At 38.3% G+C, this 23,883-nt stretch overlaps 1 protein-coding gene across 2 annotated transcripts in view; it reads right to left on the bottom strand.

Annotated features, from left to right (window-relative positions):
- Positions 1-23,883, bottom strand: part of LOC145996612 (very long chain fatty acid elongase AAEL008004-like) — a 48,930-nt gene that overhangs the window by 20,183 nt on the left and 4,864 nt on the right. The window contains exons 1-4 of one of the 2 annotated variants that reach the window (XM_083133196.1): positions 20,971-21,162; positions 7,138-7,220; positions 3,897-4,087; positions 1,775-1,858 (exon numbers count right to left, since the gene is read on the bottom strand). In XM_083133196.1, the coding sequence (XP_082989322.1) occupies positions 1,775-1,858; positions 3,897-4,087; positions 7,138-7,204 (342 nt within the window). In that variant the 5' untranslated portion in view covers positions 7,205-7,220; positions 20,971-21,162. Of the gene's footprint in view, positions 1-1,774; positions 1,859-3,896; positions 4,088-7,137; positions 7,221-20,970; positions 21,163-23,883 lie in introns of those variants that run through there. The other variant, XM_083133202.1, reaches the window with a different exon arrangement.

Below are 23,883 nucleotides of genomic sequence, written 5' to 3'. Positions count from 1 at the left end.
ATTAATGCAATATTTTGGATATTGTATTATTTTTCAAGGCTCGGATCAAATTATTTTGAATTTTGAATTCAAAATTTTAATTCTGTTACAAAATATTTTTGATGAGTGATAAATTTATTTGGTCTTGTTTGCTTGTTTCAGATTTGGAGGAGGGAATCAGTTTATCCTCAAGACTGTCAGAAGACACAGGATTGGAATAGTGCCTACAGATTGATGGTAGGGAAGATGCCTGAAGAGTGGTCGAATAGCTACGTGGTTGTCAATTTGCGATATATCCGATTTATGTGTGAATTTACGTCATCGCAGTTCAACTCCCTGTCAGACACGTTGCTAAAGTATGTATGCGTTAGCTTTGAATTATTTGGCAGGACATAGTGTAAACATGATATTATTTGTACTAATTATTAGGGGACCGCCCCCCTCCTCCCGTAAGAGTAGAGAAGACGCCGCTTTTTAAATGTCTGGCAATTTCGTGAGTGGTAAAGTGCGATAGTTCGAAGATTCTACATTTTACGGAAAGAACAAGTCTCTTGTTATCAAATTTGTGAACTACCAATAAGTGAATGTTACTGGAACCGTCACCCTTAAAATGACTATCCTGAAGATGGGTGCTGAGATGTTGCTTGGTGAGTACCATGTTGGCTTCATTGTCATAGATTTATTGTTGTTCTCATGATGTAATTTACATGTATATAATTACTTAGGTCTTGTTACTCAGTGCGATCATATTATTATCTGTATTGTCTAATCGCCTTGTGGTTATTTTTCGAATCTTTATTATTTTGTTTTTATTGTTCTACGCCTGCCTTAGAGTTATTTTTTCATTCTGCGGTATTTAATCATTGCTATTTCCTACTTAAGTGATTTTTAATGTGAAAGTCAACTATTAGAGCGTGTTTGTCATCCCGAATTTCTACTTGTTTGCTGTCGAAACAGCAAGGAGTACTTTTAATAGTTATGCATTCACACGTCTCACATTCATGCTAAGAAGATAATTATCGTCTGATCAAGGAATGCCTGACATCTCTATCTTCTGCCTCGAAACACAGACGCGTAAAGAAAGCCTCGCCTTTCAAAACATCACGTGACAAGCATCAAACTTGATGAGCCTAACCTACTGATGTAAGAATTGCGAAATGCAATTTTCATACCAAAATGACACATGTGAATTAAGCAGAAGCGAGATCCTAGAGTGAGTATAAAATCAAGTTTTCAGACATTGCTTGCAGAACTTCTCAGTCGATAGCTCAACCGGTAAAAAGAAAAAAGCGTGTTCAATAAAGGTCTTTCTGAATTTTTCGAAATAGTATTCAGATGTGCAGAGGCCGGTGATGTCAACAATGAGCAATGGTAACATGTGTATGTGTGAAATATTATTGGCATGTTTTCTCACCAAAGGCTTACTGCTACTTTGAGAGATTTTGTGATGGGCATCTTCTGTGTTTGTGTATGTGTACCATAGATTCCAGGCATAATCTTACGTGTGCATTTCAGTATTCCGTTGGCAGAGTTAAAGCAATTTCTAAATCAATAATTTTGGAATTTCAATATTTTCTTCCGAATTTGCGGTGAAAAAATAATTTTGTATGACTTGGAAATGGAATTTTACACGCATCAATATCCGAAGTAGTTTCTTTTCTATTGAAGGGGACTCGTCACCCTGTCTCCCCGCTTCTGACGCTGGTGGCTGTGTGTGTGTGTGTGTGTGTGTGTGTGTGTGTGTGTACATGTAATACTGACGTGTGTGAAAGATAATATAAAATAGAATCCTTACCTCGTCGTTATGTGAAGCTCGAATTTCTGGTCTGACTTGGCATCCTGGATTGCTATACTTCTCAAATTTTTCTGACTTAAAACCCTGCGAAAGAGAATAGCACCCACATAAATATAAAGTTTTCAATATTATAAGTTTTTCATAAAATAATTATAACCAATGCTAAATACACATTTCGAAAGAGAAAATATCACACTAGGTGCGAGGAACACGATACTAATGTAAAGTACAGGGTGGGAAATAACCTTTTGCTAGGGGTCTGCAGGAAAAAGTAACAACAATTAAGAAATTATGGTAATACCAAATGTTTACTACGACAATTGTGGTTACAAAAACAAAATTAAAAGTTAGTTCACGACAAACCACCTTGCTTCAAGGCAAATGCTGAAACCAAGACCTTCTTCGGCGAAGTGGCATTGACTTCTTCAACAGTTCTGAATGGCCGGGTGCATCACCGGACCTCAATGCAGCGGAGCACTTTGGGGCTATTCTGAAGGACGCAGTTGAGTCCTTGATGATAGTGGAACGCGGACCGGACCGCTATTCCCGGCCAACACTCCTTGCACATCTGGAACAAGTCCTCCGTGACATGCAATGGAATACGGACTGTTTGCGAATCTTCTGAGCTCCTACCCTGATCGTCTTCGTGCTGTGAGAGAAGCAAACTGCGGACATACTAACTTATAATTTTGTTTTTGAAACCACAATTGTCGTAGTAAACATTTGGTATTACCATAATTTCTTAATTGTTGTTACTTTTTACTGTGGACCCCTAGCAAAAGGTTATTTCCCACCCTGTAATATGTACTAATTCATTCGTTTCAAGCATTCCTTGAAACGTGCCATGCACATACCTAGATAGCACTATATTTCTCTACCTAATTTAGAGGACATACCTCGTACAGCTTTTGATTCGTGAACTTGAATCGGCAGTTATCTGCTGTTACATTAAACTTAGTGTTAAATAACTGATAGTTTTTCCAGTGGTTTTGATTATGGTTAGTGTGATTTGGGAAGATCATTACAAATTCGATAACACTTTTTATGTCTTAGAATTTAAATTTCTGTTAAGATGATAATAAGTGGTAATAGTTTCTTTGGATTTACAATTTAAATTTTTGTTAAGTGCATCGAAGGTTAAAGTATCATTTATACTAGAGCCGTTGTAGTTTCCCACCCATTCACGTAGGCTGTTGGTTTACCTCTCCGATGACGCAGTGGTAACGTCGTAACCTTGTATTCAAGTGGTTCGCTGAAAGAACATAGTGGTTCGGATCTCACTTCAAGCTGTAGGTTCAGTCCCAATTAGCCATTCTGTGCACAAAGTGGACTTAAAAGCAGACTCAAACAAACCTAAGCTGTTTGGTCACTGGGGGAAGTAGGCGACGTGATTGGTTACTTCCGGGGTTACTTTTCCTACACGCCACAGCAGGTGGTCGGAACAGCGAATCAGACGAGCATTGTTCTTGAAATCTGCCCGCGCTCAAATGCTATTGGAGGCCGGGAATAACGCTGGTTGCACGTTTAAGTATTTTCATTCCTATGATCCTTGGCCGTAACTTGTTTTGTTATTGATAAGTAAGTAGCCTCTAATATAGTAATATAGGAAAATTCGGTTGGGAGATGCACACGGTATAATGTTCAGTAGTTACATGTAGCATAATCTAGTTTTACGTTGGGATTTGAACAGCGACGGATTAACAACATTTTCTCGCAGGGTGAAATGAGGTGTATCCTACTAGGTTCATTTCTAGGGTATTGTCAGCTGTAGAAGGGCGGAGTGTGATTACTTGATTTTACTGACGTATTGTTGCAGAGTCAAGTCTTGTCTTGTCTCGGTGCTATGACTGGTAAAGCATTAAAATAGGGGAGTTTTGAGTATACTGAATCAACACGTCCCTAAAACAATGTTCATTTCTATCGTGTAGTTTTAAATGCACATGAGTTATAGAAAGTAACGCATTAAAAAAATAGACACTTTCTCTGAAGAACTGAAACAGTGCGAGAAAATACCCTTTCGTCTGTTTAGCGACGAAAATGAATGGTCAAGATGTAGCAATTCGAATATACAAATTTAAAAGTTAGCATGAAAATGTATTATTTTTGTAAATTATCTACTCACCTGATACACCAACCAAACACTTAACACAACTTGGGCTAGATTATAGAAAATTAACAATCTCTTCATCTCTAAAGGTTTCCTGTTTTTCATAATCCGGGGGCCCAGTTTTACTACAAATAACAAGTAAGCTGCTATGATACCCCATATGGTGAATGGGTTTCCAAGTAGTAGCCATGATTTGACTTTGGGATCTGAAAGATAATGCAAACGTTAGTTCATTGTCTTACCAATGCTATAAGGTAATTGTAAAAATGTTACTAAGAAATCTATATTTCGCCTTTAAACACTTTAGGTACTATAAATTGTACTCGAATATTCCTGCCGGCCAGTGACGGAGTGCTTAGCACATCGCACTACGACGCCAGGGGTCCCGGTTCGAATCCTGGCGTGGGCATGGATGCTTGTGATTGTCCATTCATCAATTTCATCATATCATCACTCATCCCCACTAGAAAATAGAAGTCAAATATTGAATATTAATTTTCTTCCAGCTCTAATGTCTTACAGTTTCTAGACATAATTACATTCCAAATATCCAAATTATAACTGGAGAAAGTAAGAATTTGTTTTACGCCCATCTGAACTTCATCGAAATATGTTTAGACTTTCAGTTGATAACTATATTGAAAATATGGAAAACACCAACAGTAATTGTTTCTTGCTTCTGTTTTGTCATCGTAAGAAAACACTAAATCCGAAAGATTATTAACGTAGGTATTTATTTCTGTGGGGCTTTGAGTTTTCAAGCGCGGATTATGTAAATTGGTGCAGTGAGACAGTTACCTTCGTGTGTATTTGTAGCATTTCCCAAGATGCATTGCGAAAGGAGTTTGAAAAAGGATGAGGCACGGGGGCACCTCAGAGCAACAGTTCAATAATTATTGTTCGTGAGGTATAACTAAATGATCTTTTTCAACCAGAGTTCTTTCGATATAATAGCGTGAAAAATTAGCCAATCAGCTTCGGTTGCATGTTGCTAAAGCCATATCTGATTGGCCATTCAGCTGGCGCGCCTGCTAACGGAATAAGGCTTTGGCGGAAGGAGGAGAAGTTACATCTCATGGACTATACATTACAGTACGCTGATCAGCTTTGTGGCACTTGAGCGATTTAAGAAGGCCACACCACATTCTCTTCCCTCAAGAGGAAAACTAGTAATTATTTCTGGAACACCATTCTTAGCATCCTACGCATGTCGAAGTTAATTCCTGAAGATGACACTATTCTCTCTTCAATTGCAGCGAGTCAAAGAAATCGACCTGAGGCTATGAAGAAAACCTATGAAGAAAGAACGCCCAAGAGAGACTTCCCCAGGGCTAAGAAGCAGGGCCAATGTCAAGGAACATATTTTTGAGGTCAATAACAAGAGGAGAAAGTCTCTTAAGGCAAAAAAAAGGGACAAAGTATGCCGGGATAAAAAGACTCGTAACGTAGCACGAACATTTTTGTCTTCATAATTCTGAGCATTAAATGTATCAGTTTTCGTATCGCTAGTACACTCGGAGTTGCATTTCAGTAACAGAAAAAGGCCATCGAAAGAAGCTGTTTCCTCCGTAGGTTCCGGTTTTGTAGGGGCAAAGCAAGTGTCTGTACTTTTTTACCCCCTCGCCCCTAACATTCACTCATAACAAGTTTTATTTTAAACGTACATATAGACAGCGCCTGAAGTGGAAAATGTTAGCTGGGGAAATGTTTGGTTTAAACCTGGGGTTGGCTCGGGATGCTGCTATGATTTAATATGGTGACATTGAGACAGCTGGGTGATGCTTTGCGAGAATTCTGCTAGCTGGGGGTGTAGTGATTTTCTGTTGCATCTCTCGAAAAATACATTACAATTCTCCGCCCCCCTCACTTCGAGCACTGTATATAGAGAGATAATTAACAAAAACGTTAATAAAATCTTCTATGTATAAAACATGTATTCGTTTACCAGATAACCTAAGTCTAAGAGTTGTAATTAAAATATAATGCAAAAAGCAGAATGATTTAATCTCAAGAGAGCAGTAAACAAAGAGGATATTCCTAAAGAAAATTTGTTTGTAAAATAGGTTCGATTGTTACACTCATTTTTTTGCTTGCTACAGCTCTCTTTCGATCTCGTCAACGAAGTTCCCGGGTTTGGGTGTCCCTAAACCAATTCCACCTAATTATCATTCATCCTTATCGTCCAAGTTAGCCAAATGTTGCATAAAGGCGACGGAGAATAACGAAAATGTCACTTTGATCCTTAATACGTAGTATTTGAACTTGACGTCACTGATATTCTCATCACTCTGTACTACAAAATAAAAGTTACAGAAATAGTTACTTTGAGTGTAATTTGCGTTTTATCTTTCTACAAATGTACATATTGGACGTAAGCGTGTCTTATTTCTTGTGATGATATGCAAGGAATTTTTACGTGTATTATAACATACGAGTAATTACACCCTTCTTTCAGCAATTACCAAATCTGCCGACCCCTACGCGCTACGACGCCAGGGTTTCCAGGTTCGAATCCCGTCCAGGGCATAGTAGGTGTTCTTTGTGAGTGTCCCTTCATCAATTTCATCATATCCTCAGTCATACCGTCGTCGCCTTGTAATCAAGGGATCCCGGGTTCGATACCCGGTGGAGGCACATCGTGGTTCGGATCCAACTTTAAACTGCAGGTCCAGTCCCGATTAGCCTTACTGTGCATAAAATGAACTTAAAACACCAACTTAATAAATCAATCAATTATCAATCATATCCACCTTCTCGATTAGCAAAATGTTGCAGAAAAACTAAGTAACATAAACCAAATTCAATCCAGTAATTACCAATGATACTATATTTCAGTCAAATCTTCTTATGTCGAACCAACTTTATATTATCAAGAAGATAAGGGAGTGTGAGTTGGTCCTATAATTCCGAAAATTCTCACACATTTTACACGTAGTGATAGTTTTTAAAAAAATATATATTTCAGCAAGGTAATAGAATCGCTAATAAATGTTGTTAGAGAAATATATTCTTAAAACTCACATCTGCCAGTGCATATAATTTCTATAACCATTGTAAAGCGTTTCTTCCTTCAAGAATAATTATTTCTGACTGAGCCAAAGGAATACTTTTGAAAGTTGATTTTATGCAATAAGTAATGTTGAATTTATGTCTGCTAGCCTTTGCGAACACGCATGTATACATTATGAGAGAAAACTATAGCTTGACTAGAACTTAACGTAAAAGAACTATTGAAACGTAAATATTTAGTGCGTACCTGTTTTCCTTTCGAAGAAGTCACTGTAATTTTCGACAAGGAGATCGACACCCATCGCCCCAAGCATGGCTGGTACGAAACAGCTGCAAAATAAGAAAACAATTCAATGTAGGTGTACATCGCTCAACGTTTAATGTAGAACTAGGTAATGCTCGTTAAAATCTTGCGTTTGTCACAATTTTTGTTCTATTAAAAATTGCAGTGTGAAATTGAGAGATACTAATATATTTTTACATTAAATTTATTTATCCATAAGGAGTTCATATGTTATAGAAATGAGGAAACATGCTTTCTATAGTACAACAATTTTCGAGAAATCCTTTAAACTGTGCGCGTAACTCGTAAAACAATACAAACTACGGGTACATTATTGTATTCTCTAGAGGTTGTCGAGGTACAGTACACAATATAAGGTTTTCATATGATTTTTCATGTTTTGACATGTTGGGTTGAGTTGGTGTTTTAAGTTCACTTTATACACTGTAAGGCTAATCGAGACTGGACCTAGAGTTTAAAGTGGAATCCGAACCACTATGGGCCTCCACCGGGTTTTTGACATGTTAAAGCTAGTTTAACGGAAATAAATTTGGATGGTGGAAATTACATACCAGGGTATATGTACTGTACAGTGGGAACAATGAGTATTACCGTGCAAAATGTCCATGGCTATTTTCATTAATTTATCTCTTACAGCTTATATGTTTTAAGCAATGGATTTGTATATATGCTGGTGCAGAAGTTGTCAACAGCTTGTTTTGAGTTTTCTTTTAATTCTTGAAGCTCTTATTGGGTCAAATAAAGTGTACGAACGTGGCGGTGGACAATTTGCGCGGTTATACTCATGGATTCCACTGTACATGTGTTGTCGTTCTTGTCAACATATCAATGCTTGGTTATGTAACGACACTTTTTTGCATTTGTGACGATGCATCTCGATTATAGTCCGTCCCAGTGGCCTGTGAAGCAACGCCAAGCATAACGGCAGAGAAGGTGTGGAAGCGAGTGGGCGGGGCAAATCAATGCGCGCTGCCTACAAACGGTTTGTAGCTGAAGTCGCGTTGCCCTTGCATTCACGCACTTCCTCTCTCACGCGTTCATTGGTGGAGCCTTTCGCGAGTCACTACTTGCTTTCGTCCGCTTGCTGCACAGACTCCTGGGACAGAGTGTAGGTGTCCAGGCGACACGTGAATGATTTGGTTGGTTGATTTGGTTTATTTTACTGGCATTTCTGCCACTTTTGGCTAATCGCGAAGATGAGTTGGTGAAGAGAAACGCGAATAAGCATTCAATGACTTCATCATGGAATAATGTAGTAGTTTTAGATGTAGTTTCATCTGTAATCGGTGTTTTTATCTTTGGAACTGTAAAAACAAATGCTTATAATTTTCTTACTAAAGAATTTTATAACTTTTTAGTGATCATCTTTGAAAGAAGATTTTTTTACAAATTTAAGCAGCGTAACTTTGAAGTTTCATACAGTACAAGGAATAATAAACTATAAAGTGAGACGTTATTGAAGAATTTAGCCTGAGAGAAATCCACACCGGTAATCACCGGTAAACACCGCTGATTGCTGTAATACAGAATAAATATGGATCAATATCATCATGTACAGTGCCGGATCTACAAGCCGCAAAACCCCGCAATGGGGGGGGGGGAGACAAGTAAGCCTTTAGGAGGCCCTCAGCCATTGACATAGTAGAGGGTTCTTATATACGTATGTAAAAAATAAACGTAGGTACTCAGGGGTACAGAAACGAATACAATATATACAGGTTTAGACAAAGTTAAAGTTCCCTGTGCATATAGCACCATGCCATGAAGGCACAATTACGGTGTGTGGGCCCCGCATATTTTCGTTGTCGGAAATCTTGGAGGTGCTGTGATCAGCACCATGCTGCAGCCGTCTTTACCAGTCAGACTAGAATTAAAACAGGCTGGAATTTCACGAGAAATACAGTGGTGAATGTATCTTTAACCTATCTTTGACCAGGAAGAAGTTACGACTGCATGATTGTAACAAATATATCATTTTCCAGATGTGAGACAACATTGTCAATCACATCACCCCCTTCCCATTTGAAGAAATTGAGTTGAATTCAATATAGCGGACGTCCGCTTGGAACACACCAATGTGGTTCCCCCCTAAGGCTAACCTGTTTCTATCATGATCAATTATACCCAGCCTAACTCCCTTGGCTTTTATAGGGGGTGTTAAGGTACGTTTGAATCATTATATATTATATGTGTATATATATGTGTGTGTGTGTTTGTGTAAAGATTGGTAGGTAGACGGGGCTTTTGGTAATATTTTGCGGGGAGGCTCAAGATTTGTAGATCCGGCACTGATCATGTATTTTAACCATGTCAGTTTTATTGTTTTCGGAACCTGTAATTATAGTTGTTGATGATCGGGAACGTGCAACAAATGTGAAATACCCTTCTTCAATCTGCAGCTGAACAACTGGTACAAGGTGTATATGCGCAACAATGGAATCAATTGAAAGCCACAGCGACCTCTGCAATTAGCATACAGTTAACGACTTGTAAATGCGAGAAAAATCCACGTCGTAAACATTCCTAAGAACATATTTGGTAAAGGTTTGCTCTCTGAATTCATCACTGAAGCATACCTATAGCTTCGGAAGATGAAGCTATTTCTTTACATTTGCAGATGATTTGTTCTTGTTAATGTGTCTCAATTTGTTTCTCGCTTTTGTTTCCTTCCTGGGGGGGAGTTCCCAAAGGGCTCTCATCTCCAGCAGATTAGAACTACAGTAGTAAAAAGAATTCCAAAGGAGCTGTGTTGTTGTTAGGGAATTTTGGTCAAGGGCGAATGAAATATGGCCAGCCAGTCTGTAGTTTGCGGTAGTAAATTAGTTGACTGTTGTACCCCAGCATTCGTATCACCAGAAATGTTGTAGGGGCATGGAGAGCATGCCCTTGAATAGTAGAAATAATAATAACTGTTATGATTGTTATATACAATAACTCCTAATACAAATAAACCAATTTTATTCGAAATTTATTATTATTATTATTAGTTGTAGTAGTAGTAGTAGTAGGGAAGAAAGACTCTTCTACTCAATCCACCAAGTGAGTGAATATCCCGCACAACTTCCATTCTTACAGTTAGTTCAAAGTTATGCTGTTTTGTTACTAGTTCTTACATACAAAAGTTGTATGGAAATTTTAGTTATAAAGTTTATGTTCTGACCGCGGTGGCTCAGTCGGTAACGCGTCTGACTACTCTGCATGCCGGTTCAAATCCAGGAACTTTTCTAACGATGGAACCGGCCCCGTCGCCCACCCAGCGTCGAATAACATGGGTACCTGGGGGGTAAAGGCGGTCAGGGGCGTGATGCTGATCACATCACTCCCACTCACGACCGGATCAAGGAAGTGTGGGGCGTTACCCCCACACCCCCTATACGCCTTCATGGCGTGGTGCTATGCACAGGGGAGCACTTTACCTTTTTTTATGTTGTGTGACCTCTAACATGAAACTCCCAATTTTTGGAATTTTGAAAACTGTGGAATCATTTATTCTTTGAACTAGTGGTGGAATATGAAAACTAAGCCTGCTCCGTGTATTTTACACATTTTTTTCTATCTAACGCAGTTTTTGCTTTGGTTATTTTGTTCGAATACGAAGTAACTGAAATTTGTCTCGATTATTAACAATGAAAATAACAAGCTTTCTGCTTCTTTGTAACTTGAAATGAACGATGCCAATTTCCATCCCTCCCGACAACCATACTTTGCTTGTGTGCAAAGCTTAGCGAAACCGTGACTTCAGCAGACAATACGTCACTTTTCGATCTGGCAACAACGCGCTTGTTCTCCAATCGTAGGGCAGAAGGCACAGCCGCCTTCGTAGTCGACGGGAACTCTATCTCGCTTAGGCACCTAGGATTTTTGATATATTTGAAATGGTAACAGCCTGGTAACGTCGGTCTGGACGTTGGAGGAGAGGTGAGGAGTCCGTAGCGGGAAACGCAGACATAAACATTTCGCCACCTCATCATATTCGATGACAATGGCACGCTGGTTTCTTCACCTACCTTTATCTGCAGAGAAGCGCCTTACGAGCTTGCATAATTGAGGACAGCGACTTCCGCGTCTCTTTTCTTTCACCACTAAGCATTCCTCGGAGTTCATTCTTCAGGAAGAGACCTTATTATTGTTTTTGAAAAATTCTTGCGACTATTGAGGAAAGCTATGCTGTGTATTCTTTCATGCAAGTTGACAGAAATATGTGAATTTCAAGAAATGGGCACAACCGGAAAATAAGTGCAAACGGTCATCAGGCCTACTTGTGGCATTTTAATTGGTATTTTTTTTTATATACATACATATAGTACGGATGGGACTGTTCAATTGGCCGAAATAAGCATATCGTTGTGTATCGATTTATTGGCAAGAGTCGTCGGCAATTTACCGGTCCAAAATTTCTATAAAGAGTCTGTAAATTAGTGTAAAATTCTTCCGTTTTGTTACGATTTCATGATTATGACGATATCATTCCTGCACTCTGGTTTTGTAAACTAAATATCACAATACGACGTTGAATTTACAAAGAAAAATGTGGTGCATTCACCTGGATACATGCATTAAGAAGACGAAGGAGTCATTCAAGTTCGTCGTGGAACATACGAAATTTTATGTCAGATCAGTAGAATATCAGTAAATGTGAATTTTTTATCGCCATTTTATCGATATAGGCAGAAAATTGACATCAGTTCGTCCTTATTTATATTCCATATATAATTTATGTCATTCCTGTTCTTCCAAAATTTGTTTGTAGTCGACACCCCTACGCCTAGATACCCGATAACCTAATTCAAAGGGCTCTTTCTTTGGTGGAAGGAGTTACGGAGTCACGGGACAATTGGAAAGAACTACTCGAATTTCAAGTAGCATGGCAATTAGTGTTGACACAATGACGATGCAATTCGTGTTCAGTGTTTGAACTTTTGCTCACCGATACATTGTGGAGCTCTAGCTGGCCTGTTATTATATTTCATTTTACAAATATAGCCCTCGCGCTTAAAAAACAAAATGTTCACGGCTTAATTAGCCTACTGGCTGAATGCTATCAAAATATTTCATGCTAACTTGTTACATCTCCAATATAATACTTTTCAGTGTCCTATATTATTTACACTATCCGTGCTCACGTCTTTATTAGGATATTAAGGGGGGATAAGGGCTTATAACCAGGATGAGGATCTTAGGCACTAAAAACTCTCAAAATAGCCAGTCTGCAAAAAAGCACCGAACAAATACAAAATAGGCACTAAAAATAGAAGAACGTCGACAGATTTTTCTTCCGGATTAGACATTCAAAAAGCAGTTATCTTCGAAATAGGCACTGATGACCAAAATAGACAAAAACAGCCACTATAACGTTCAGGAATGGCCTGAAACTGTTTTCAAACCTAAAAGCCTACATTTTCTGGCTAAGTAACAAGACATTTTATGGAAAATTCACAACCTACTTATGGCAGATATCATCGCGTAAAATTATAAAGCAAATCCCAGAGTTCAGGCCACCCAATGTTTCTCAAAAGTTGGCACCTCTGCTACTATACATGTTAATCACTAAGCTTCATACCTAGGTAATCTTCATATGCATTATGAACATGAGGTTACGTAACCTAGGAAAACTATATAGAATGAATGTGTACAAGAAACTTTCCTTTTTCTCAATATATAAACCGTTACGTTAGAGTACCTCAGTTTATTACAATCATTTCATGTTTTCTTCGCTTCAACTTTAACGCACGTATTATAATTTGCATAGGTAGCAAGTAAGCGATTTATTCATGGTAAGAATCACATTCATATTTCGCCTAAATGAGAATGAGGAGATAATGGAGTGGGAAAAGTCATTACATAAATCATGAAACCACTACAATTGTTGTTTAATTGTTCGCACTTGTACAAAAAAGAGCAGCTATCGCTGGAAAGTTATGTGTTGCTTTCTGTTTCCCATTGTATGATAAACATGAAGCCATCACTCAAAGAAATTAAGTTTTTAAGCCCGTTATTTTCAAGTTTGAACTGTAAACCAAAACTTTCAATTTTTTTCATAGAAATTCTTGCTTATATTAATGCAACTTATTAGAAGATGCAATTAATGCAATCTATATGAACACGTGTAAGGTAAAATTTAGCAGATGAACAAAGCCTGCACAGCCACAGAAATGAATGGCGTGGGGGCAAGGATCCTCTCCACCCCCGGTCTAAATTTTGTTTCCGGCCTCTACATTTATAAATATAGTATATATAGAGCTATAATTCGCTACTAATTTCCAATATTAAAACGTAATATTAAGTTGGGTATTGGCATGTCAGGTCTAAGACAATGATTTTGAAACGTTTTGGTATCACTTGTCAATTAAATCGTCAGAAATAAGTAGTGTAACCCATGGGCTTACCACGATTTTTCTTGGGCGGGGTGGGGAGGATATAAACTCTTTTTTTTTTGCAGGGGAGAGAACGATACTACACTTTCCGAAGGAGAGCGATGTTTTATTTTGAATTATTTGTGAAGAGAATAATGTTTATATACTTTCAATGTAGAAAAAACACACTGAACAGAATGGAATTATCAGCCCTCATTTTCCAGGAGTGGGGGGAGGCAGCATGGTGTAACTTAAACAACAGTAGTAAATCACTATAATAAACAACTTTGATAATAATAATAAAATATTGGGTGACCTCAAACACCACTACCAGGGTTCCCGGGTTCGAATTCATCCTGAGCATGGATGTTCTTTGTGAGTATATCTTCGTCAATTTCATCTTCAGTGGTGGAGTGGTTATCACACCGCGTTACGACGCCAGAGGTTCCGGGTTCCAATCCCAGCCTGGGCATGGGTGTTCTTCGTAAGTGTCCCTTCATGATGTCATCACTTATCTTCGCGATTAGCCAAAAGTGGAAGAATTGCGCAGTAAAATCAATCAAATCAATCAATGAACCAATCAATTTAATCATACCATCACTCGCTCTCATCTTCGCGATTAGACAAAAGTGGCAGAAAAGCGAAGTAAAATAATCCAAATCAAATTTCACGTTCAAATGTAAGTTGGTGCCACTGTGACATGTAAACTCGATGAATATTTTCCAAATATCGTACAGTTTCAATAGTTACGCTCATGTTTGCACTGCATGCTTGCAACAAGTAAAAGTGGGTTACACTGAACCCTTCAGTTTTTGTATCTTAAAACAACAGAAACCTTATCAGTTTAAGATAAGGAATTAGGAAATTGCATGAACGGAAAGATACCCTTGCGCCCTGGTGTAAGAATTTAACGGGACATTGTTAACTACAATATAAAAAGTGCTAAGGAGAAAGCTAAACAGAAATTCGCAAAAGAATCTCTGTGTCCACCTTCTTCCTACGAAGGGACTTGCTTCGCGCTTCTGTTGCCCTGCTGTTCATTCTTTGATGTATCTAGGCCACGGGGACACAGTCTTTTTTTTTCCTTGTAGACGATGAGGAACTGCAAAATAGGCCTTGACCCACGAAAGACTATTCCATTATGATTCCCTGTCGTGATTTGGACGTCAAAGAAAATTAATAACGCTGTCTGACTATTCTGATCACTCATAGGAAATGAAAAAGAAAGTCACAGTTTAATCTTTGTGTTTGTCCCCGATTGTTGGGATAGCTTACAATTCATTCTTTTCCTTAAGTTTGTTGGTAACGCTATAAGTAGAGCCCGGAAGTTTGGCAAAATGCCTCTTTTTATCTACTGCATATATTCATAAAATTTTTCCGGATATACGTTTCTTATGTTGTTTCGAATGTTTTAGAAGCCTTTTCATTTTGCCTATTTTGCCTACTTGGGACCCCACTGCTTATTTTTAATTATAATGCCTCTTTTTGCCTTTTTCAATGAAATTTGACCATTTTTTTAAAAAAAAATGTGTATATAAATTATTTATCTCCCAAAAAACGTTGTTGGCACTTATTTTTCTTCCGTTTATTATGTGAATAATTTTCGCCTTATTTAAGTAATATTGAACTCATGCATGTTTCAACATTGCTGAAGGAGAAAAGTGTGAGAAAAATGTATTTCATGCTCAGTTAGGATATTGCCTTTCGGTTAACATTTCCTTGTGCATGATTGACTGTTGAAGTGGACAGGTTGATTTCGAACACAACGAAGATATTTCTGAAATCTCCCTCTCGAACCTGAAATAAGGAAGTTGCATCTGAGCTTAGTTTACCTCCGCAACCAGTCTTGACCAGATGGGGAACCTGGATATCAGCAGCTATATATTATGCTAACAACCTTGAAAAAATCAGTGAGGTGATCGATGCTCTTCCAGAAAATGAAGCGGCTTCAATTCGCGAAGTGAAAAAAACTCCTGTGCTATTCAAGTTTATTTTTGCACATTATGGTGCATTACCAGAGACAATTACAATTATAGCATCCATGAAAATCTTCGAGGAATCTATGCAGCAGATGATGGAAGTGCCAGGAAAAAAGGGGTCAGCTGTTGCGGAAAAGTGCAAACGGGTAGTGAGTGCAAATGAGGACTTGAAACAATTGAAAAAAAAAATTGTGATATTCTAAAAGTTGAAAATGCTGTTACCGAAATGAGTCCAGCTACATTAGCTTGTTTTATGTATGCTCCAATAACGTCTGGGGAAGTAGAAATATCATTTTCTATTATGTAAAACATTGTCTCTGACAGACGACTATCAATGAATGTTGAGAACGTAAAAAAACACCTTGTAGTTATGTGCAATCAAGACGGAGAAAATTGAAATGCTCTTCCCAATGTAGATTTTAACATGTTGCCAGAAATTATAGATGAAAGTAAGCGCCTTCCAAATGTGCTTTTTTCGGTTTATTTTGCCCTTTTTTTCATTTTTAGTGCCTATTTTCCACATTATAAATGCCTTTTTGCCAGCCTATTTTAACGAAAATAAATGCCTCAACTTCTGGGCTCTAGCTATAAGTATTGTAGTCAGCCTCTGTGGGGGAGCGCTGGGAAGCTAGTGGTTCTTGGATCGAATTTTGTTTCAGGCAAAAAGTGATTTCTTTTTGTTTGATTTTTTCTTATTTAGCGTCGCTTTTCTTACACCTTTAGCTAGTCACGACGATGAGTGATGATATGGTGAAATTGATGAATGGACAGTCACAAACAATACCCATGACAAGGCCGGGATTCGTACCCGGGAGCCCTGGCGTCGATAGTATCAGGCAAACGTCTACAAGAAAATCTACCTATAATAACTCAATTCTTCATAATGGTTCACATTGCTTGCTAGACTTACACTTCAAATGAAGAAAATCGCATATACCACGCAAAGAAGCATTCCACTGTATCTTACATTACATTCTTATTAATCTAAGATTGTATAATGGTAAAGTAAGGTAAAGTTTCCCGTGCACATATCAAGCACCGTGCCGTGAAGGCACATTTAGGGGATGTGCCAATTTGGATGTGATGCGATCAGCACCACGTTCCGGACGCCTTTACCCCCAAGGGTTGCCCCCAGGTACCCATTGATTTTAGGCAGGGTGAGCCCCAGAGCCGCCTTATGCGGGGACACGGCCGGAAAAATTCCGACCTTAGATCACCCTCCCCGGGAATCGAACCTGAGTCTCCCGCGTAGAAGTCAGACGTCCTACCATATCTTAGAATAATAAGGTTTCCTTAAATTAACAATATTTGTTGTCTTTCATAATTTAAATAACTGCTGTATCTGAAAAGATATGCTATCTTTGTTATCCAGAAAAACTCATTTTAACAGGTAAGTTTCCATGTTTTTTCAATCCCGGCTTATCTCCAAGGTGATACCTAAATTTGTTGTGTACAATGACGTACAGGCGTGAAACGTTGACACCACAGTGTCGCAATATGCTGATATTAAAACACCTGAACATGGACAAACTCCCAGTAATGATGTTTACCATAGCCCAAGGGTTCCCAAACTTTTTCGTTTGACGGCGCCCTTAGCGTTTCAAGATCTTTCCTCGGCGCCCAAGGCATTAATTAGTATATTTTACTTCGCGTTTTGTGTCTCTTGGCTAATTTGCGAAGATGGGAATGAGTGATGAAATGATGAAATTGATGAATGGATATTCACAAACAACCAAGCCCGAGCGGGATTCGAACCCGGGACCCTTGGCGTCGCAGTGCGCAGGGTCCGGCTGGCGCCCAAGACAGAATGTAGGCCTACCTAACATCTGCAACGCTCAGTTAGTGTACTTAGGTTGCTTGCCTTAAGTTAGAAAATAACACATATTTCAAATTCAGAAAGATTTTGTATGTAAAAAGTACTAAATAAGCACATATTTGGATCAATCATATCATTGCAGTGAAAATATTGGATCATTTCGCGGCGCACATGTAAGCCAGCCACGGCGCACCCTTTGGGAACCACTGTCATAGCCTGAGGAAAGCAAATGCCACTAACGCCATCAAACGGTTGTACGTCATAAGTAGACCTCGGATGTTTACGTTCTAAATAATGTAATTTTAGGTTCCTAAAATAGGTTCTAAAAATTCTAAAATAGGTTCTAAAAATATTGTTAGACTAAAAAAATCCTGAAGTTGGTTACAAATAATCTAAAATGGTTCAAATATCTTGATATATGTAACTATCAAAATTATTAATTTTCTAACTAAGTTTTTATTTCTATGCATCATTTTCAAAATGATCCACTAAATTTTGTAATACTAATACTTGTACTGTTAGAAGAAGATACTTATCTATTGATATATTAATATGTATAACATTTTTCATATTATCCTCAGACAAAAACCCCGCCTTTTATCTTTGAGGATCATCTTATATGCTGAAAATGCCCTTTAAACAGATGCTTAGTCAATGGTACAAATTTGAATGCTAGAAAGCACAAAAAGTAAGCGGATTAGAAGTTTGCACTTTGGACAGTGGTGCCAGACATTTTGTTTTGTTTAGAACTTCAAAAAACATTATGGACTTAGACGAAGGGAAATCGGCCGAAAAAAATTTTGTTTCATACATGTTAGTAAATTGTAATATAATTAAGCCTTGTTTCCATATTAAAAACAATAAGTTGCTGACCAAGGCAGTTTATTAAGTTAAAAACACTTAAGACGTAACGTTTCAACCCTGTATCAGGGTCTTCCTCAGACGAAGAACTTAATTTAAAATAATAATAATAATAATAATAGTTTAGTTCTTCGTCTGAGGAAGACCCTGATACAGGGTTGAAACGTTACGTGTTAAGTGTTTTTATCTTAATAAACTGCCTTGGTCAGCAACTTATTGTTTTTAATGTTAGTAAATTAATTTTTTCATTACCAAACAGAACAAATACCTTCATGTGATGTAAAAATAATGTGAAACCTTAAAAGAAATATATAACAACCTGCAAAAAGGGTTTGATTTAGGCGTCTATACCTAAAATAGGTTCTAACAAGCAAAATAGGTTATTTCAGGCAGTATAAAACTTCATCAATTGTTGCGCTTTTTAATGAAACGCTGATGTAACTTTTTATTTCTCATTTACCTGCAAAGGAAAATAGGTTAAAAACCTAAGATCCGAGATCTAGTCATAGGTCACAGCGTTAAGGACAAGTAAGACTTTTCCGATTAGTCGACAGTCGAGATGAGACTCATAGTGATTAACTAAACTTAATGAAAATACATCGTTACATTTCACATATTGTAACAACAATTTTCATATTGGTCATTTGAAACATAGAGCAAAAGCTATTATTCGTGTTATAAGTACCCGCCAGTATTTTCAACATATCTGAAACCAGAAACTGTAAATGAGGTTATTACTTGTAAAGAATATAGTACAGCAGGAAATTACGATTTGTGTACTTGGTTTCGTGTGTTCTGTTGTCCGACATTTTTATCTGCATAGTCCAACAGTGGCGCATAGTTTCCTATTTATTTAATTGACAAATTTGCATTCTTCCATCATTACGTCATCACAAGAAAACAATCCATCTACCCAACCTCTATACCTCTAATAACCTTGCGTGTGAACTTTATTCACAAGTTGTGAAAATAAAGGTACGGCATTAATCTAACGGTGATGACTAATTGCTGCGTCAACCTCGTAGGCATGAATGCGCTGGCAATTCTTTGGGCTTTTCCTGGTATCATGCCTGGGAATTTTCATGTGATTCGATGTCTATTTTATGATCTGTCTACGAATCTACATTTTAAAATAGATTCTGGTAATGTCTTAACCAATTCAATAGCTATAACATTTTGTTCCTGTGATTATTTAAGAGGTTTTCTAACGCCTTTTCAGATATATGTCTAATTTATAGATATAGTTGTGTGTAACTGGCCAAAATTTTGAAGTATGTATTTATCGAAAATTGAGTTCAACAAGAACGATGTCCAAAAAAGTAGGCCAATATTAAATCTATTATTTCATGTTGAAGTTAACAAATAAAGTAACATCAATTTTTTTAAAAAAAGAAAGATTTGTTTGTGTAGTGACTCTAACAGAAACAATAATTGTTCCCTAATAAAAATAATATCACTATGCTTATTAAGTTTAATTTCATCTTGATATATTTTAAAATTCCCTTAATCTATAGTTCCTATGGCAAGTCGCCAGATATTCGTCCACAGTCTATTCTGGCTTGTAGCCTAATTCTTTCTTTATCATTTAGTTTCTTGGGCTTCCCCGATGGCGCAGTGGTAGCGTCGTCGCCTTATTATCAAGGGGTCCCGGGTTCATATCCGCTGGAGGCACATAATAGTTCGGATCCCAGTTTAAACTGTAGGTCCAGTCCCAATTAGCCTTACTGTGCATAAAGTGGACTTAAAACACGAAAGCAATCAATCGTTTAGTTTTTTAACATGGCTACAGTATGTCAGAGCCATATTTAAATGCCATTCTATGCTAGAATAGGCCTACATCATTTAGGGAAAAACGACAGGCAATATGGCAATATAGGCAATAGTGCTAGAGATGTCTTCCCCATAGAATCAGTAGTTTTATTTTACGACCCTTTTTGTCACTTGTGTCTAATCGCGACGATGAGGCTGGATGACGATTAGATGAAACTTACGAAAGGGACACTCTCAAACGAACACCAGCCAGGACTCGAACCGGGAAGCTTGGTTGGATAGATCGTGAGTCGACTATTCAATGTACAGAGATGGTCTGCATAGCGCAGTGGTTATAGCCGTTGCCTTGTAATTAAAGAGTCACGGGTTTCTTTACCGGCATAGCCACTTTCACAGTGGTGCGGACTCCATTTTGAACTGCGCCTTGCAATCAAGAGGTTTCGGGTTCGATACCCGGTGGAGGCCCAGATTGGTTCGGATGCGGATCCCACTTAAAACTGTAGGTTCAGTCCCGATTGGCCTATCTGTGCATAAAGTGGACTTAAAACAACAACTTCACTTTGAACTGTAGGTCTAGTTAAACTTCAACCAGCAGGATTGTTCAAATGAAAATTAGTTATGAGTGTCCCTTCATCAATGTCATCACATCATCACTTCTCATCGTCGCGATTAGCGAAAGTGGCAAAAGAGAAGCTAAACTATTAAACTCAAATCAAATAGACAAGAGCATCAAGAATTTAAAGCGGATCTAAAGATTGCTTTAACCGCGACGATGGTCACGTTGATCATGGAAAGAATGCAAGATAAACTATAAATAGTTACGAATGCCTTTGTCGGGAGTCGAATCCATGATATTAGTTCCACAGTGTGTCAATCACGCTGTGGAAACTGATCGAGTTGATCCTGAAATAGAGCACAGTTTACACACCCTTCCAGAGACACAGAAGAAGAAAAAAACTTTCCTGAAAGAAAACGTAACCGGCTTCGCAGTACGTACCAACAGAACGTTAGCTTTCACGCAAAGGGATCTATCGCCGGCGGGGCGTTCCTGGACAAGTCCACACAAACACAAACACAACACGCTCGGCTACGGCGTCAGGCGATAATGAAACTGAACACTGTGTCAGGCGCCGTGTTGTTGCACATGCTTCAGCTGACGTACGCCGAAGTGCTGACCTCCAATGCTTGAAGTGGTCTTTCCCTGGCGGGGGAGACCTTCACCGTTATATATCAGCTGGGTGGCCGGCGGGAAATTTCTCGTTCTCGAAACGCCAGCCAGAGCGCGCGACGCTCAGTTAACACTTTCAAGGGCCAACCCATTTTCAGGTACAACCATTTTGGTCGTACCCGCCCCTCCTCCTTAAAATCCCTCCCCTCCCTTTAATGTTACCGAATTTGTTGCATCATTGGGTTCCCACGTATCATGGAGATCTGATGACTTACCGGAAGCTAGCTAATAATGACAAGCAAGGAGTTCTAATAGGAAATTTCGCAATCAAGAAGACATGTGGCTTCCTAAGATATAATTGGCTGCTTCTTCGTGCTTTCCGGAGATGGATGATCTGTCCAGAACTCGACCTCCGTGGAGGACTGGTCGCTTCCACACTCTGCGAGGCAAGACGTCCCAGCTTCGAGTGCTGATTGATGCCCCCGTGTGTTTCCTGATCTACTTTCTTAAAATCAACCATTGCACACCAATAGTTACAGTAATATGCTGCGAAAGTTCGATGGAATTGATTGATTGAATTACTTTATTTTACTTCGCTTTTCTGCCACTTTTGGCTAATTGCGAAGATGGGGATAAGTGATATGGTGGGTGAAAGAACAGTCACAAACACATAGGGACGACACAAAGCCCAAAGATGATTATAGTGGCTGTGAGTCCAGGCGACAGAGCCTTTTTAGCGATAGTTCGAGACCTGGATGGGACATAAAATTATGTGTTTCCCTCATTTGTTACACCATATCCTTCTCATCATTCATTCACATTCAAGAGATTAGCCGACCTCCGTGGCGGAGTGGTTAGCACAGCGCGCTACGACACAAGTTGTCCCAAGTTCGAGTCCCGTCCCGGGTGTTCTTTGTGAGTGTCCCAATGTCAATTTCATCTAATCATCACTCATCCTCGTCTCTTCGCGATTAGTCAAAAATGGCAGAAATGTAACAAAAAATTACAAAATGTAAACACAACCCAATGTAGGCTACGTAATTGATTTTTCGTCCGCCAACTTCAAATTCTGTAATCGATTTCACTCAAGTGCAATCCATAATGAACAATCAAAAGTATATACAGCTGCTATTGAAGTTTCCAACTCAAAAGCTGTAAATTTAAGGCAATTACCGTGGTCACAAGATATATATATATATATATATACATCAACACACCCCATCCAAATGTTTTGCAAAAGCCCAATGAATGGTATCACTCTTAACTCCTAAAACTACCTTCACCCCCAAATCCCTGTTTTTTTTTTTGATACCGTAGCCTACCATAAACCGAGTATTACATTTAAAAGAGTTTGAGTTTCCAAGTTCACTTTATGCACAGATAGACTAATCGATATTGGACCTGCAGTTTAAAGTGAGATCCGAACCACATTTCAAGGGCTTTACAGCCAAATTGTACCACAAGTGATGTCATAATACTCCTGTAATTTCCATATCAAATCACCAAAAATATAGTGCATAATAGTTTTGAAAATGTCAAAAAGGTGGAAATCTCTCTTTCACCCTTTATGTACATAATTTATATTGTCGGGATGTGTGTGTACTATATTATCATTATTTGTTTCTAACAGAAATTCTCGATATATTAGCGTCATCCTTTAGTTCTTAACCTGCTTCAATTTGTTTAACAATTCAGATCATCATCAAGTAAATTAATTGAAAAATTCTGCTGAAATTATTACGAAACGAAAGAGCCAAGAAAACGAAACATGGTGTCCTTGACAGAGATAATGCGCATACATAATTCATATGTACAGATATTACTGTTCTGTTTTGCAAGAAATGTGTACAGCTGGGGGAAATTTTACATTATTACGGTACGCGCATTGGTGACTGTCAGCCGATGTTGACATTGAACGTAGAATCCAAATATTTCCTTAAGAGTTTCTGGTTTCGTGTCAACTGGCACTATATAGGACCGTATGTAATTTCAATGAAAGAAATATGTTACGTGTAGAAGGTCAAGCCTCTCTTGTAAGCCTTCCCGAGAATGTCAGTGTGTTTTATCCTGAGCGAGAGAGAAATTGAACAAATGAACAGGTTCCGAAAAGAGGAAACAACTTTCGCTTTCGAGCCTGCAGTGTAGAATAACAGGTATGAGCAAGAGCTGAGCAGACGGGTGTAGGGAAGTGCGCGGGAAAGCGATTCAGGCGTCTTACAGTTATGATGCTAAAGTAGTAAGTTCCGATTGGAAATTAGTCACGAACTTCTCCACACGAAAAGCTAAATGCATCAAATATACTTGATGCACCAATAATGCATCTGTTGATGCATTAAAGTGTGTTCTTTTGCCTGTGCTAAGAATCAGGTTTATAGTTTGATGAATCTTTGCATAGCATTTGCAAAGGTAACGCCAAAGTGCATCATATGATATATTTCATCACATCATATATGTCCTACAATATTAACGTTTCAATACAACTATGATATTTTCCAAGCTCTGTAACCGATATTTGCCTACTTTGTTACGCCTTGTTTATCTTTACGATATGTAATTCTTTACTTGTTTATTTGTTTGTGTTAATATTATCTAATGTACTGTTTTCTTTTACGTATGTGTAATTAAAAGTGACAGCGGAAGTCATTCCCGGTTTATAAACATTTGTAGAACTGTCCAATCTTATATTGAATCCGTTGCCAGGACAACAGTGCGTGAGGGGCCTCCCGCTAATGCAGTGGTAGT

Source organism: Lepisma saccharinum, chromosome 1 (assembly GCF_977018435.1).
Source record: "Lepisma saccharinum chromosome 1, izLepSacc3.1, whole genome shotgun sequence".
NCBI classification, from domain to species: domain Eukaryota; kingdom Metazoa; phylum Arthropoda; class Insecta; order Zygentoma; family Lepismatidae; genus Lepisma; species Lepisma saccharinum.
The sequence above is the reverse complement of the archived record's forward strand: the minus strand, read 5'-3'. Positions and strand labels throughout refer to the sequence as shown.